Below are 15,124 nucleotides of genomic sequence, written 5' to 3'. Positions count from 1 at the left end.
AAGAGAACATAAGCTTCTTAATAGTTCTGTGAAACAAACATGCCTACCTCAACGATTCTCTCGAACATATGAGCCAAGGGCAGGAATGATATCAGAACATCTTCAGGGGTAGGTATAAATGTTTTCTGAAAGTGTTAAGCAAAATAGAGAGGATTATTTTCCTTAAGCTAAAGAATGAAACCAGGCACCTGAACTCTAGAGCACAGCCCTCACACTACAGTTTTGTTTAAAATAGAGCTTTGCTGTCTCTCATTCATTAAAGAGACTACATGTACTAGAAGTTATTGCTGTAATTGTGTTACATCTGTGTACAATAACTGTTCAGATTATCACAATGTATATGTATGATTATGAATAGAAACAAGTTCTGAGAGAAGCTACATAATACATAAAGTGCCATTATACACACTGCAGAGGATGGTGTAGAGGGAGATTAAAGCAGTTAGTCCTTGGGGGTAAAAAAGAAAATACATTCACTGTAGGTCACAAAGTTCATTTGTCCAGTTTACCATAAGGCTAATATCAGAAGTACCTCACATGATCTAAACATGAGACCAGTTACTTAATTTAGAATTAATTCTATATGCAGCGTATGCAAAGTAGGTATGCCAGAACTCCTGCATGAGAAGTCTCCTTTTCTCCACATGCTCCTGCCCTACAACATCCTAAGTAAAGAAGGACTTTGCCACCAGGGGTTCTAAATAGTCTTCCACCCATGGTTTCCCCATTAAGACACCAGCCCACTTCTAACTGAGCAAACTGGGCTTTGGGAGCAGTGCAATTATGCTATTCTAGACTTTTTCCATACTGTTGGACTGTTCCTCTTGGATGTTCATGAGTTACCCTATGGCCCAACTTCCACCACATCTACACAAGTAGAAGCATAGTTGCAAGTTCCCCAGCTGTGCTGGACTAATAGTTAGTAATTTAATAACAGCTTGGTGGGGTGGGGAGGGGATGAACATTCCCCAAAAGAGCTAGCAGACCTGTACTAATTCAAGAGCAGTACTCAGTTGCTATTCCTGGTCCACAATGAGTTACATGCATAAGAAACTAAGGAGGAGTTGACTGAAGAAAAAACTAAGATCCATGCAACTAAAACTATTCAAGTCTTATAGATTTATACATGGGGAAATCAAAAAAATCTGTTAGGTTTAACACAAATATGCAGCTTCTCACATATCCTATAAAGTAAAAAGATAGGGGTCTTAGGTAAACGTTGACTTCTGAACCAGCACGGACTCAGCGCTAACAAGTTACATTTTCAATTCAATCTTACTATATTATGACTTAAGTTAGTGTAATTTTAGTGTTGCTCCCCTCCATGCAAGTAATCCCATAATGTTAACTTTGCAGTTTACCTCTGTAGTTTTCAGAAAAGCTGAAGAATTGCTGACTATGTTTTTATGAGTGATCATAGCTCCCTTGGGGTTTCCTAAAGAAGAAACACATCAGTATGCAACAGTGAATTTCTCAGATCCTTTAAGTAACCAAGCAGAAGTAAAATCAAGCTAATAGCATTTCAATCAGTTCCATCCTGGGCCTTGAAGAAAAGACAAATAACTAACTAATGTGTTTAAGAAAACTACTACCAACTACAGTATTAAGTTCACGTGTAAGTACTCAATTTAATAAAGAGAACAAATGCTCTAGAAACATGTTTCTTAGATCAGCTTTTCAAATTCAAAATTTCTGTGGAGATGCAGCTATTAAGAGCTCAGACAACTCTGCTCTTAAATCTGCTTTAGAAGTGTAACCAATATCATTGTATTCTTCCTTTTTACTCACTACCAGTATTGTATATTGTCATATGCTTCACATTTGTGAGTTATCTAAACAGCTGGCTTTCCATTTCAGTTCTTCAGTGAGAGGGACACAGTGCATATGAGCTATGGAATTCCTGCTACTACAAAAAACACAATTAAGTTAGAGCCAGAGCCTAACAGTAATACAGCTTCAGTGCTTATTTCCAAACCCAAAAGTGTAAGACTCCTGTCTAACAATACTGCAACTCTGTATTGATCATCAGGAAAAACTGAAAGAATCTTTATCATAAAATATCCCCAGCTGCTACTTGCCAAAAAAAATAAAAGGTTGCAGCAGTCTTGGAAATCAAAGTAGGAGGGCTTCCTGAGTTAATCAATCATGCAGAGTGTAACTAGGTATACCTGTTGTTCCACTGGTGAAACAGATGACTGCTAGGTCTTCAGGCTTTGGAAGCTATGAGAATTAAGAAAGTATTACTATGGTTAAGATTGCTAGAAAAAAAAATGACTTGCAAAAAACTTTGAAATACGAGCGTTGAAATAGTGTTACTTTTGAGCTACAGGAGACAGTATTATATAGACCAAACTAGCAAGTCACCCCAACTTCAGAATCAATTGTTTGAATTAAATGTATACTTACTATAGGTTTTTGTCTGTGTGCTTTTCCCAGTTCCTACAGTAAAGAAGGGAGACACAGAGCTTTAAGTTTAGAAGACCAAATTTGGTAATTTACATTACTAAATACCATAACATTCTATCATTAGACTGCCTGTTAAGGCATTTTTATTTAAACTTACAGAAGAAGAACAAAGGCTGTAAAGGACATTTTAAAGAATGTAGAGAATTAGTGTTCTACAAATACAACAATAACTAGAATTTATAGAATTCACCCTACCCCTTCTAGCTAGTAAGCCAGCAGCCGTTCATGAGAGAAGCTCAAGGCTGAGCAGTGTAATGACAAAATCCAACCCCTCATGCAGAAGCTATATGCCACTGAACAAGCAAAGCAGTATTCATCTCAGTAAGCACCTTGCAGGTTACATCACTGCTTGTGATGATTAAGACTGAAGTTTCCGCAGGAAGGGTCGTTGATGATTTACAGTCCTTTTATACTGATATTTAAGGACATAGGTAAGTTTCAAATTGACTTCTTGTTAAATATAGTTTTGCCATCAGTGTGCAAATGCATTAACTTGGTGATTGTGTTTACATTCTAAATCCACAAGAGTATTAATACGCATTCCTTTATTAGCCCTAGCCTTCCTTGTGCATGGGCAATTTTCAGCTCCCTAGATTACCCACATACATCAAAGTTTAGGAAAAAAAGGAGCATCTGGAAACAGTTAAACTGTAAGCTTGCCTTTTTGAAACAGTGCCATTACAGAAAAAATTGTTACCATGATAACATAGCTGTCTACTCAAAACAACAGCATCTGCATTTCAAGCGCCACCAGTAGCTCACTACTTCCCTACAGTCTGTTTTGAATGAGACCCAATGTTTACTTTTGATACACAGCTGAGATCTCTATGCACTCTTACAGCTATTACTATATTAACCCCAACCATCAAGCGTACTTGTAACAGCATGCTAAAGACCTTAACATGTTACTGAAAGTTGTTACTTAAGCATCTAGATTAAGTATTTACTGCTAGGTTTTGTTTTTCTGTAGCTAGATGATTCAGTGGGAAGTATCCTCCTATACTAAATATATACTAGAGCCCAACTCAAGAAAAGCAGCTGATTTTAGCATACCAACCTATTAATGCAGTCCCCCCCATGTAATACAATCCTTTTCCCAGTGAGCCACAGCATTTTAACTCACTTACTGTGCATTACATCTTTCAACCCGGCAGCCTTGCTGATGCTAGTTAGCTAAGACATTAACTATATAGTGTAAGATGACATGCTGGCAGTTATGCATCACTATCAGAAGGTGGCTCTATTAACCTAGCAGTTAAGATTGCCATGAGAACAAGTTCAGTCAAACTGAACTGTGGGTTCCCCTCCCTTTAAAACAACAACAACAAAAACCTCCAGCAATTACTGACACTCCTGCAAAAGTCAAGCACAATTATGTGGAGATACTTGGGTCTTATTGAGTCAGGCTTTCACTAGCATTCCAGTTGTAATCAGGCTATACTGTGAAATTGTGAAACAGGATTAAGATGAATTCTACGTAATTTGCAGCTCAGACTTTAAATAATGACGATACTGAACAAAATTGCAGAAGAGCCAAACTACTAGCAAGAAAAATAAAAATTAAGACTTGAACATTAAGAGGCTAAGGAAAACAGTTTCTACTACTAAAGCCTGAATGTCACAACCGCCTAACATTACTATAAGCATACCCTAGAACATAATACCATCATTCTCCTGATTGAGGAAACATCTATATTCACTGTACAGGAGAAGATGCCTTTTTTCCCCACTACATTATGAATGCCTACACAAACTCTTTGAAATTGGTACTTCTGGAGTATTTTTCATAGCATACAGTTAAGTCTTAATCACAGAATCACACAGAATTGCAGAGGTCAGAAGGGACCTCTAGAGATCATCAAGTTCAGCCACCCATGCATGCAAGGCTTCATGTTCAGATCTGAAGTTACACATGGACCTTGCATACATGCTTTGGCACTTTGCGTACTGTGAAATAACACTAGCAAGTTATTTTCCTTTTTTGTGTAACTATCTCTTGCATTTAAGTATTTTGAAATGAATGCAATATGCTCTGTTTAGTCCTGAAATCTGTTCAATAGACTCTTATTCTTCCACAAGTAAATGGGAAATTAAAGCAGTAGATTGAGCACGCTTACCTCTATTTCCTTCATGCTGAAGACTTCTACCCCACACTTCTTGCCACGTTCCAAAAGATCTGTGCCAAAAGGCTCCATGATCACGATGGTGCTGAGGATTGGAGTTTCCCCCTTTTCTACAGCAGTTAGCAGAAGTTTAGCCTTTTCAGGTGTGTCGCAGAAAACCAGCGATAAGTCAGCTGATGAAGGAGAACAACATTACCAATGTGACAAGTTCAGACTAGATCATACTACAGAAGTCAGTACTGGAAGACCTCTAAAGGCAACTACGGATCAGTTCTTAGTCAGCTCCATCATACGTTCAGTTGTTGAACTATTAGAAATGCCCTACCTTTGTTAACAATGTAAGTAATTGCTTCAGTTCCCAGTGTATCGTAGAGTGGCACCACCACCATGGAGTATGTATAGCAACTCTGTTCAATGATAACCCACTGCAAAAAGAAGAGATTTAAGTTACTGCATTTCCTTAAACTTCTAAGACTCAGTGGCATTATAATAATTATGCTATTAGGACAAAGTTCATTTGGACAAGCTCTCACTAAAAGAAACTGAACTGTCCTTAAGAGCAATTTTAAGTAGTCTTAAAAGAACACTTCACATGCATTATTTAACTCTTTAACTTACCTACTAACAGTAGGAAACTGATTAGGAATACTATACTGTTTCCTGTCTTCAGGTTATCAAGGAAGCCACTGAAGCATTCAAAACTTTATATTATCATTTATGAATTAATAAAGGACTTGTAAGTTTCTATACACATGGTATGTTCTCACCTGTACACTACCTGCATCTCGTTTGAGGACCAGACATGCAATATATACAGATAACAGAATATCTGATAAAATTAGTACAATGCCAGCTAACTTACTGCTATGTCTTGTATCTGCATTAAAGATAAAGCAGGCACATCTACATCAGCTGTAATGGTGTCTACTGAACATTTTTTTCTTAGACAGGATCTACCTGCCCCATCCCTAGAGGTGTTCAAGACCTTCATCCTTGATCTGATGGGATGCAACCCCATCTTCCACAGCAGGGGGGTAGAACTAGATGCTTAAGGCTCCTTCCAACCTAAACCATTTTATGGTATCTATGATAGATGTTGATTCTATAATAGATGTAACCAGAAGGGGCAGCTATACAGCAGCTTCAATTTTAGTTCTTTTGTTGTAGGTATGTCTACTACAGTAACAGACTTTGGAAGCCACACACAGTTAAAGCTTCCCATGATAGCCTCCAACTATTTGTGCATGCTGTGACTGTCAAGACAACCAACATCCTATTTTCTGGACCACCATGATATTTTTCTTCCTTTTTAGCTTCTGAATTTAAAACCATATTTAAATAGAACTATTAAACCTCAACACTTCAGGTCTCTCAAACCCCAAGCAGATAGTATGGAATAGAGACAGCAGGCTAGAAGTTTCAATTTCTTTCCTGATATGGATGTGAACTTCTCTTAAGGGAAACAGCACAGTGAAATGTGCAGTTTTCTCAATCTAAAACACTATTTCCTTGCAGAAGAGATTCTGTCATCCTGTTACTCAAAATAAAAGTAGATTTTAATAATCCAGGTTTATTTTTCTAGTGAATATTTCAAGAGGTAACATGCTAGGATTTCAACTCCAACTCTAGGGGGTTTTCCCAGCAATCGTTCCTGGAACTGAAAACTATGAATCATTGACAAAAATCTTTACATAACCTGGACTAGTGATTCTATTTTGAATGTCACAACACTTGTTCAGTAGTTTTCAGTAGGGAAAGTCCCAGATTTAAAACTGTTGGTTTAAGCAATTCTTTCCAGCTCACTTCTGATCCAACTCAAAGTCTGCCAGAGCAATGCAACTCAAGTGCATTCGGCTTTTGTCATATATAAGCAGACCACACCATCATGCCCTCCCCTCCTTCAGAAAATCCACTGACCAAACAACAGGAGAACTTATCTTTCAGCTCAAAAGTAGTAGCTGTGACAAAGAGAAACAGTTTCTCTTTGCACCCAAATGTCTATTGTGACACTAACATCTGGATCTCTCCTCCACTCTTTTTTCCTAAAAGGAAAACTTCCACTTAATGCTATAAGCTATAAGATTCCTAGTTGGAGACATCCCAGTTGTTTGTTTATTACCGAGGAGCTGTTAGAACCAATATTCCAGCAGGAAAATGCAAGCAAAGCACCAGATTTAAGATCCAGAAAAAGCATTTATTTGTCTGTACAAGGCTACAGGGTTCTTTTTTGTATAATAAGTTAAGAGAAGTTGAGAGGAAGGTCCAACATCATTTGTCATATTGGTTTATTGGTTTTTGGTATTTGCTGTGTCTGGAGGGTTTTGTTTGTTTTTAAAGTTCCATAAGGGGTCAATTAGTGACAAAAAAAATCAGAAGAGATCTAAAGTGTTGTACAACTGTTTGAATGGCAACATTGTAGGTGGCCCTAAGTAACAGAATCCAGTTGCTGGAATTCAATGAAAAGGGTCAACATACTTTAGACAAGATTTATCAATCATCCTTGTATCTTGATACAGGTTTGGTTTAAAGTAGCCTACCACAACAAGTACCAGCTCACACTATTAATCACAAACATAGGTTACAGCAATACAGTCCTTTTAAATCAGCTTAATGAACAAGTTTTAAGAATAAAAAAAACATGTACCAGTTCATACTATTTTTAATAACAGCAATCTAGAAATACAGCCAGACTATGATAGATACTATTAAATCAATCTAAACATCTCCTTAGCTGTCTCAGGCTTGTGAGATTATTTGGCTTTGCTAGATGATCTTTAATTGTGCTACTTCTGGTCTGTCTCCTTAAGTTTCAAAGAATTCTCTATTTTTGCCTTTATTAGTTTTCTAATCCAAAATCTTGATGTCCAGGGCCTCTTCCACATAAAACAAAGATGGCTGAAGATGACAGAACTTTGTGCAAACATTTTATCATTAAAGGTCTAAACACCTTATGACTTCCAACCTCTTTCAGTTACTTAGTACTCTAATGCCATTTTAAGAGGAAGCAAGTTGTGATAAACATTAAATAAGTACTGTACTAACTTCCTATCAAGCATGTCTGCTCTATCAACCGAGGAGAGAAGAAAATAATTAAGTTGATTTGGATTCCCTAATGATTACTGTCCTCTAATCTTTTGCATGCAGCTTCAAGACCATAAAGGAATATGACACAAACAATTGTGTCAGTTATCCATTTCAATTCCTAGTTAAAAGATGCTGCATCTATGGCTCATGGGTCTACAGTAATGGCTCAGCCTTTAGCCCTAACTCCAAAAGCACTCTTAGCACAGAAGCTTAGTACACTGCCAATAATTAATAGACCAGGCCATTTCAAACAACAGCTATATCACTGATAGAAACACTGTCAATTACCTCAGGTCTGTTTTGTGCAAAGATGCCTACGTACTGGCTGTGAGATGGTTTGAAGCCTCGGTGAAGTAATGCAGAGCCCACATACTCTGCTCTGTCCGAAACCTGGGGGGGAAATTAAGAGAAGCCAAATGAAAAATTGAGTCAAGCTCCAACAATACCCATACTTTAAACTTTCTTCCCCTTTAGTCTTACAAGGACAATAACTGATGTGAAGTAGACAGTGGCTAGAGTATTTTGGATGTTCTCTAATTTTGAAGAAACTAAAGACTGAAGTAACATTACTATAAACTGAACATAGACACTACACTTACATCCAATATGCAGCAGAAGAGATGCTTAATCCAGTTGGACTTTCATTTGTTAAGCAAAAATTTTTATTTGACACTCAAATATGCAGGAAAGGCTAGAAATGCAGTGACTCAGCTTTATACTGCTGCTCTGCAACAACACTAAACAAGCTATCATTCTGCTTCATTCTTCAGCAAAATACTGAACTCAATTGCCTACAAGAACACCATTTCACCCTTCAAGAAGCAAGAGAATAAAGAGGCAAAAGCCAGTTAATCCTATAAACAAAGCTTTTGGGAAGGCAGTTTTCTAATTCTTCTTTCACACAGCATATTACCTGAATCCATATCAGTCATTTGCCTCAACCATGCTTTGAGGTTGTGAGGTCGTACCAAACCAATGAGGTTGTACCAAACAGACACCCAGCAAAATCACCTTGGAAAGCCATTTCTGCTACCCACTAAAGGTCTTTAAGTGACCCAAGCAGTATGCACTAGATAAAGCTTATGCAAATTTTGAAGACATCAGCTTACTAAATCAGGAACAGCCTGAAAGTGCAGACCTGTTAAAGTTTAGCATGAAGACATTTTTAAGGATATTTTTAGTGATAACAAAGCAGCAGTGTGCTTATAGGTAGAAGTACATTTATTAGCACTCTATAATGTGTCCTTCAGCACTACAGAGACAGGCAGCCAAGAAGCACAGGTAACATTTGTAGATAGGACTCTTTCTACTGTAAAACTGCAGCAGGCTGAGTCCCTGAATACCATTTAAAGACAGTCCTTCAGAGGCAGCATCCAAATTCTAAGCAATTCAGCAGCAACTAAGCTGCAAAGATGAGACAAAAACATTCAGGAATAAAACACTCAATAAACTAAGTGCAGGAGGTGGTTTTCTTCCCCTTGTGTTTATTTTTGAGGCTATTCTTTTAAGACCCCCTATTAGAAACTAAAAATCTTTCCACAATGTTTTGATACTAATTAAAGAACACCCATAAAATTAAGACTTTATATTGCAACTGGATTTTGAACCAATAGTCTCAGCAAGCAAAAGCAGATCTAGAACTAAATGAGAAAGACTACTTACCTCCTTATAGGAGATCCACTCATATGGCTGGTTTGGTTTTCTAACACCTAGACATGGACCATTATCTAAAAAACAATAATTAAAGTTACACAAAAAGCAACCCCTGCCTCTGTCTTGACACTAATTACACATTCACCAGCATTAAACTGACATCCTGCGATTTCTTTGCAGATACCTTCTGAAGACAGGGTGGTTTTTTTGTTTGTTTTTTTTTAGTTTTTGGAGGTTGAGAACAAGCAGGAAAGGAAGCCATAGAAGGATAGATTGGTAACAAGGCACTGACTTTATTCATACAACCCTGTTTTTCAGAAGAGGTCATAATTGGATTTGCCTTCTAGATAGCTCACATTCAATGTATTTATTTTCCTGATAGGTAGACGCCGCTGCCCCCCCCCCCCCCCCCCCCTCCCATCTCAACTGCATTTCAAGAGCTCAGACCTTTAGCTCTTAACATTGTTGATAAAATGCATTTTAAATTCAACTTACTGGATACATGTAGCCCCCTTTGGAAGATATCATAGACTGTTCTCACATCATCATAGTAGCAAGTTATCAGTTCATCACTGTTAAGGAGAGAGGACCTTCGAGCATCCTCTTCACCCTATGAAAACCAATGAGGAATGTTAGACTCTCCACCATGGATGATGAAGACATTCTGAAGGAAGTAGAAACTTCTCATCCATTTTAAAAATTATAAGCCCTGGTAAAAAGGGGAGCGGCTGTTTACAAGGGTGGATAGTGATAGGACAAGGGGGAAGGGTTTTAAACTGGGATAGGGGAGGTTTAGGTTGGATATTAGGAAGAAGTTTTCCACCCAGAGGGTGGTAATGCACTGGAACAGGTTGCCCAAGGAGGTTGTGGATGCCCCATCCCTGGAGGCATTCAAGGCCAGGCTGGATGTGGCTCTGGGCAGCCTGGTCTGGTGGTTGGCAACTCTGCACATAGCAGGGGGGTTGAAACTCAATGATCATTGTGGTCCTTTTCAACCCAGGCCATTCTATGATTCTATGAAATTCTTTTAGAGAACTTCACCTCCAGGGAGAGATCTACAGGGCTTCCCTGGACATCACTGAGATGGCAGATTTCTCCCTACATTACCACAAATGTGTCAGGCAAAAAAAATCTATCTTCATCTACATAAGATAGCACAGAACAAGTTTAAGTACCACAAAATGAAGTTTAAGTACCACAAAATGCCTTTTGACACTGCTTACTTTCAACAGGATTTTTCTTTAGGAATATTTTACTCCAATCCTTCCAATCTTAATTGGAACATTCTAGCTATGTTACCACTGAGATCCAAATCTCCAACTACTAATTGTTTAATTACTATCAGAAACCAACCATGCTACAACTGAGCATTCAAAACCTAAATATTTTAGGCATGATCAGCATGACTTCAAAGCTTTGTACCAGATAAAAACTGAGTCCAGAAAAAGTTGTTTCCTGACCTAGCTACAGGCATTTATGATATTACCATTTTTCAGCAGATGAGCACTTGCATATACTGTCAATTGTAGCCTAAAAGAACCAAATAGTTTCAACATAGTCCATTTTATGGTGGCGGATTAAATAACCTCATTTTATACCAATTGAAGTTGCACAAACTGCAGTTAGGCAAGTACTAGTAGACACACTCAGATGACAGACACAAGCAGATTCTTAACAGGGAGTACAGCTGGTTAAATAGTGTCAAGTAAGCATTACTAAAAATCCTCTTTATAACTGGTTGCTGTGAAAGAGACAGGAGTTGACTAAGAGGACTACCTAAATCTATGCTTGTGTTGTGATAACATGGATGATGTCAAAGTGCTAGTCAAGTGCAGTCACTGACACTTCCTACACTAAGGGTTTATTCTTGTTTTCAAAGTGCCCTATAAGACCAGAGAGCATCTACTTATATATAAACTAGAAAGACATAGGTTCATCTGCAGGGACATAGGTCTGTGTGTCATACCACACACATACCTGGAAAGGAGCTAGCACAGTAGCAGTGCACCAGAGAGAGAAAAACATTTTAAATGCAAAAACAAGTCTAACTTGTTTTAGAAAAGCTATGTGTAATGCAGTTCTTGCCACTCCTCTGACTGTAAGTAGAAACATACACCAAATGTGACCCAGAACAAATTAATGACTGGCTTACCTCTAAACACTCATACATCAAAAATTCAAGAGCACACTTGCCCTCACAGTGTCTACTCTATAGAAATGAACCGATCACTTAGACACATCTCTGTCCAGAAAGAAAATGCAGGACTGCTTGTTTTATTTCACACTTGTTAAACAGACCACGGAAAACCAAGGTCAGCTTCTATGATTCCCAGTTTCACCACCTCTTGTGTTGGCCAGAGGAAGATCATGCCACAGAGTTCATAATAGCAGTCTCACTGTAGATGTCACTGCATCTATGGCGTAATCCCATTTGAGGCACTACAATTCACACATCAGGCAAAATACCACACCCTAAGCCATTCCTCAGCAACAGAGGAGAAATGGTTTCTTCTAATCAGAGCTAGTACTGTTTCGCTCACACATCCTATTACTTAGACCTACAAAAGCAGTTTTCACAGGGCCTTTGTCAGACAGCACACTGCTTAGATTCAGCACTGACTGCGCTGTTCCCTTTTAAAAAGGAACATCAGAGAAATTATAGCAGACTACTATTGAAACAAACCATCAGTTCCAAGTTTTACCAATAAAGGGAAGCACAACCATCATAAGGTCCTGCTTGATTCCTCCCCCCAAAGCAAAGTGAAATTAATGCTAAGGTTGCTGGAAATCCAGTTTTCACTGAGGAGTACATGTTCTTGTGAGACAAGAGATTTTTTTGTGCAAGTTTAATGATATTCTTCAGTAGATAAAGGTGTATTTCACTACATTTTTGAAGATCATTTAGAATACACCTCATGCTGCCAGCCTGAAGTCATTTATTAAGCAGTATTATAGCATTGGTCTCGTTTTGGTTTAGAGGTCCTCATCCAGAATATTTGTGCAACCATTAGGCAAGGGTTTGCTCACAGCAAGCTTGTCTAAGAAGCACCTCTGCTTGAGCACAGATCCTAAGAAAAAAACTATCAGATATCCAGGCCTCGGGACCAGAATGTTTGGCTGATCTCATACACACTATTTGAATGAGACCTAACAGATGCACCTAGCACAGAGGGAACTGCTCAAAAAGGTTCTCAATTTTAAAGTGGTTTTTGGCTCCTTAAGAACAAGTTTTCACTAATGCTGAGAACAGCCTTGGGTTACTTGCTAAGGCAGCACTTCAGGTTGTCACAAGAAGTGACCCATTATGCATTAAGTTGCACATGCTGAAAGTTATACCTTGGCATGGGTTTGAAATAGGTGCATCCGGAATAAACAGGTTTATTCTATAACAGAGGCATATCTTTCTTAAACAGGTATTCACAGACACACAGTTAGGAAAGCCCTATTGAGACATAGGCTTACTTGTTGATACAGACCATTCAGGATGAGCACTACTGCCAAAACATACTGTTGTGTCAACTGCACCCTAAAGCAAGAGGCCAACTTCCCATTTTCTTGAGGGAAAGTATACTGGTATGTGATGCTTAGGTCACAAACACTAAGGCCTCATTGCTAGCATCATTACAGCACTGAAATTCCTAACATACTGCACAATTCAGTCTGAGTCTCAACAATATGGTCTGATAATAGTTACTTATAACTACTCTTAACTAATCTTGCCTTCCCTTCTACAGATGACAGATTCAAGTGGATGCTGAGAAATTTTCACTTATAGCTCTGAAGAGATCCTCCTGAAAAAAAGATCAAGTCAGGAGCTTTGAAAGCAGGTTTTATGTCAGTGAAGTGGAATTCTAGCAAGTATACTTCAAGGACTGCACTCCACATATTTTAGTGGACATCAGTCTAGAAGAAAGCAGATACTTTCAGTAACTCTGTATGCTGAGTTGAATATGAGTACGAGCACAGTGCGGGCTCTGGGTCAATTAGAACAGGTTACTGGATGCTGACCTACTAAAATCAAAGCTTTTCAGAAGCTGGAAGTGACCTGGAACAGCAATAAATAGGATGTTTTTAGCTTCTCAGGGGGAAGAAAAAGTTTTATTATCAGAACATATAGAAACATTATACCAGTCACTGACTTCACTTAACCTCATTAAAGACCAGGAAAATAATGTACATCTAAGAATCAAAAAGTGTATTTGTAATTCAAAACTTTTAACCAGTAACAAGCAGGTAGATTTGATATTAAAAAAAAAGAAGAGAGGAATAGTGTTCTGCCCCATTTTTTGAAGTACACAGCTGACTCCACAGACCTTTCAGCACATTTTCTGATTAAGCAACACAATATTAAGACATGTTTTGAAAGCAGCATTTTGCATTTTCTTTTTCCTGTGGAAGTGACAATACATCTTCATGTACTCTGTTCTCTTATAGACGCATGAAGTGAAATCCTAAGCAAACAGCGAGGAGGTGAATCCTAAGCACTGTATTACACTCAGTATTTCTAACAGCTAAACTCGCATCAAAATACATTCTCATTTGATTAGTTTGGTACAGTATACAACACTATACTGTAAAGGGTTTTATCTGTACTGTCTAACTAAACAAGACATATTTTGGTTATGTCAACATATTAAAGTTTGAGCTCCTTATCCCCAGAGCATGCTAATACCTTCAGCTGTTTTCCATTTAATGCTCATGAGTCTTTTTATTGATGCATTTTTGGAAGGGGCAGGAGGAAGTAATGCTGCTCTACCTACCTTACTCTGATCAGAGAGCAGATGTTAATTAGCAGAATATGGAAAACTGTGAATTAATTATTTTAGCGAGGTCACATAGTGAAGAGCAATTTTTATCATAGAATTTAGCAATGACAAGCAATTTAGCTTGAAGAGGTAGAGGCAGTGAGCTGCACTTGCTGGCTAGCCTCAAGCATAAACATTTGTCAGTGGTTTTGTAGTCAATTTAGAGCCACTGTTCCACTATCTTCCAATGCTAAGCTCCCAGTCTGCTACTGATATAATCTCTACTGAGTAGTAAGGCATTCCACAGCTGGAGAGCTTTCACTGCTAGTTTACTACAGCCACTAAAACATGCTGTTCCATAGGACCATTCACCACAGTGTCTAAATGGCTGCTATCCAGATTAGGAAGAGTCACCAGAAGCGAGTCCTAGTTTCTGGATCCTTATACACACGTGCTCCTCAATGAGATTTTTGTAGCTATCATCAGCTGAGATCATCAGATCATGTTTTTGACTCCCCTTCGTGCAATTCTAACAGCAGATCATTACTTACTATGTATTCCCTATAGTAATGAGACCTGTGCATTACCTTACCAGTACACCATATGGAAAAAAATTAAGAAATAAACAGCTACTAAATAAGCTTCTGGATGGAGGGACCAGATAATACTTCATTCTTAAATTCCAGTATTAAACACTACAGAGAAAGAAATGCCTGATTTGAGGCTACAACAGGAGTCTGTTTTGCTAAAGCCCACGAAAGCTTACACAGCACAACATTTAAATGACTGCCACATTTGTTTACACCAGTTTACAGTCACAGCTACTCTTAAGCTTGAAAAGAAGTCACGTGAACTGCCTTTGACACAGAATCTGCTGTAATGGGACACCTTGGTTGCAAGCATATCTAAGAAAAATCCACAGTTGGTGTTTCTGAAGAATGCAAGAAATGCAAACAAACAACCTGTCATTGTATTCCTACATAAGGTAAGCATCTCACTTGAAGACCTCAACCATCCAACGCTATCTCCTCCCTTCATAAAAGGAAAAACCAC

General features: G+C 38.3%; 1 protein-coding gene across 7 annotated transcripts in view; it reads right to left on the bottom strand.

Annotated features, from left to right (window-relative positions):
- The window catches only part of ACSL1 (acyl-CoA synthetase long-chain family member 1), a 72,180-nt gene that overhangs the window by 11,783 nt on the left and 45,273 nt on the right, over window positions 1-15,124 (bottom strand). For all 7 annotated transcript variants that reach the window (XM_040698931.2, XM_046940091.1, XM_046940090.1 and 4 more), the window contains 9 exons: window positions 9,822-9,936; window positions 9,336-9,400; window positions 7,962-8,063; window positions 4,915-5,014; window positions 4,584-4,762; window positions 2,407-2,439; window positions 2,169-2,220; window positions 1,362-1,435; window positions 48-125 (listed from right to left, as the gene is read on the bottom strand). In XM_040698931.2, coding sequence (XP_040554865.1) covers window positions 48-125; window positions 1,362-1,435; window positions 2,169-2,220; window positions 2,407-2,439; window positions 4,584-4,762; window positions 4,915-5,014; window positions 7,962-8,063; window positions 9,336-9,400; window positions 9,822-9,936 — 798 coding nt within the window. The remainder of the gene's footprint in view (window positions 1-47; window positions 126-1,361; window positions 1,436-2,168; window positions 2,221-2,406; window positions 2,440-4,583; window positions 4,763-4,914; window positions 5,015-7,961; window positions 8,064-9,335; window positions 9,401-9,821; window positions 9,937-15,124) is intronic.

Source organism: Gallus gallus, chromosome 4 (assembly GCF_016699485.2).
Source record: "Gallus gallus isolate bGalGal1 chromosome 4, bGalGal1.mat.broiler.GRCg7b, whole genome shotgun sequence".
NCBI lineage: Eukaryota > Metazoa > Chordata > Aves > Galliformes > Phasianidae > Gallus > Gallus gallus.
Note: the sequence above shows the minus strand (reverse complement) of the source record. Positions and strands in the feature narration are given on the sequence as shown.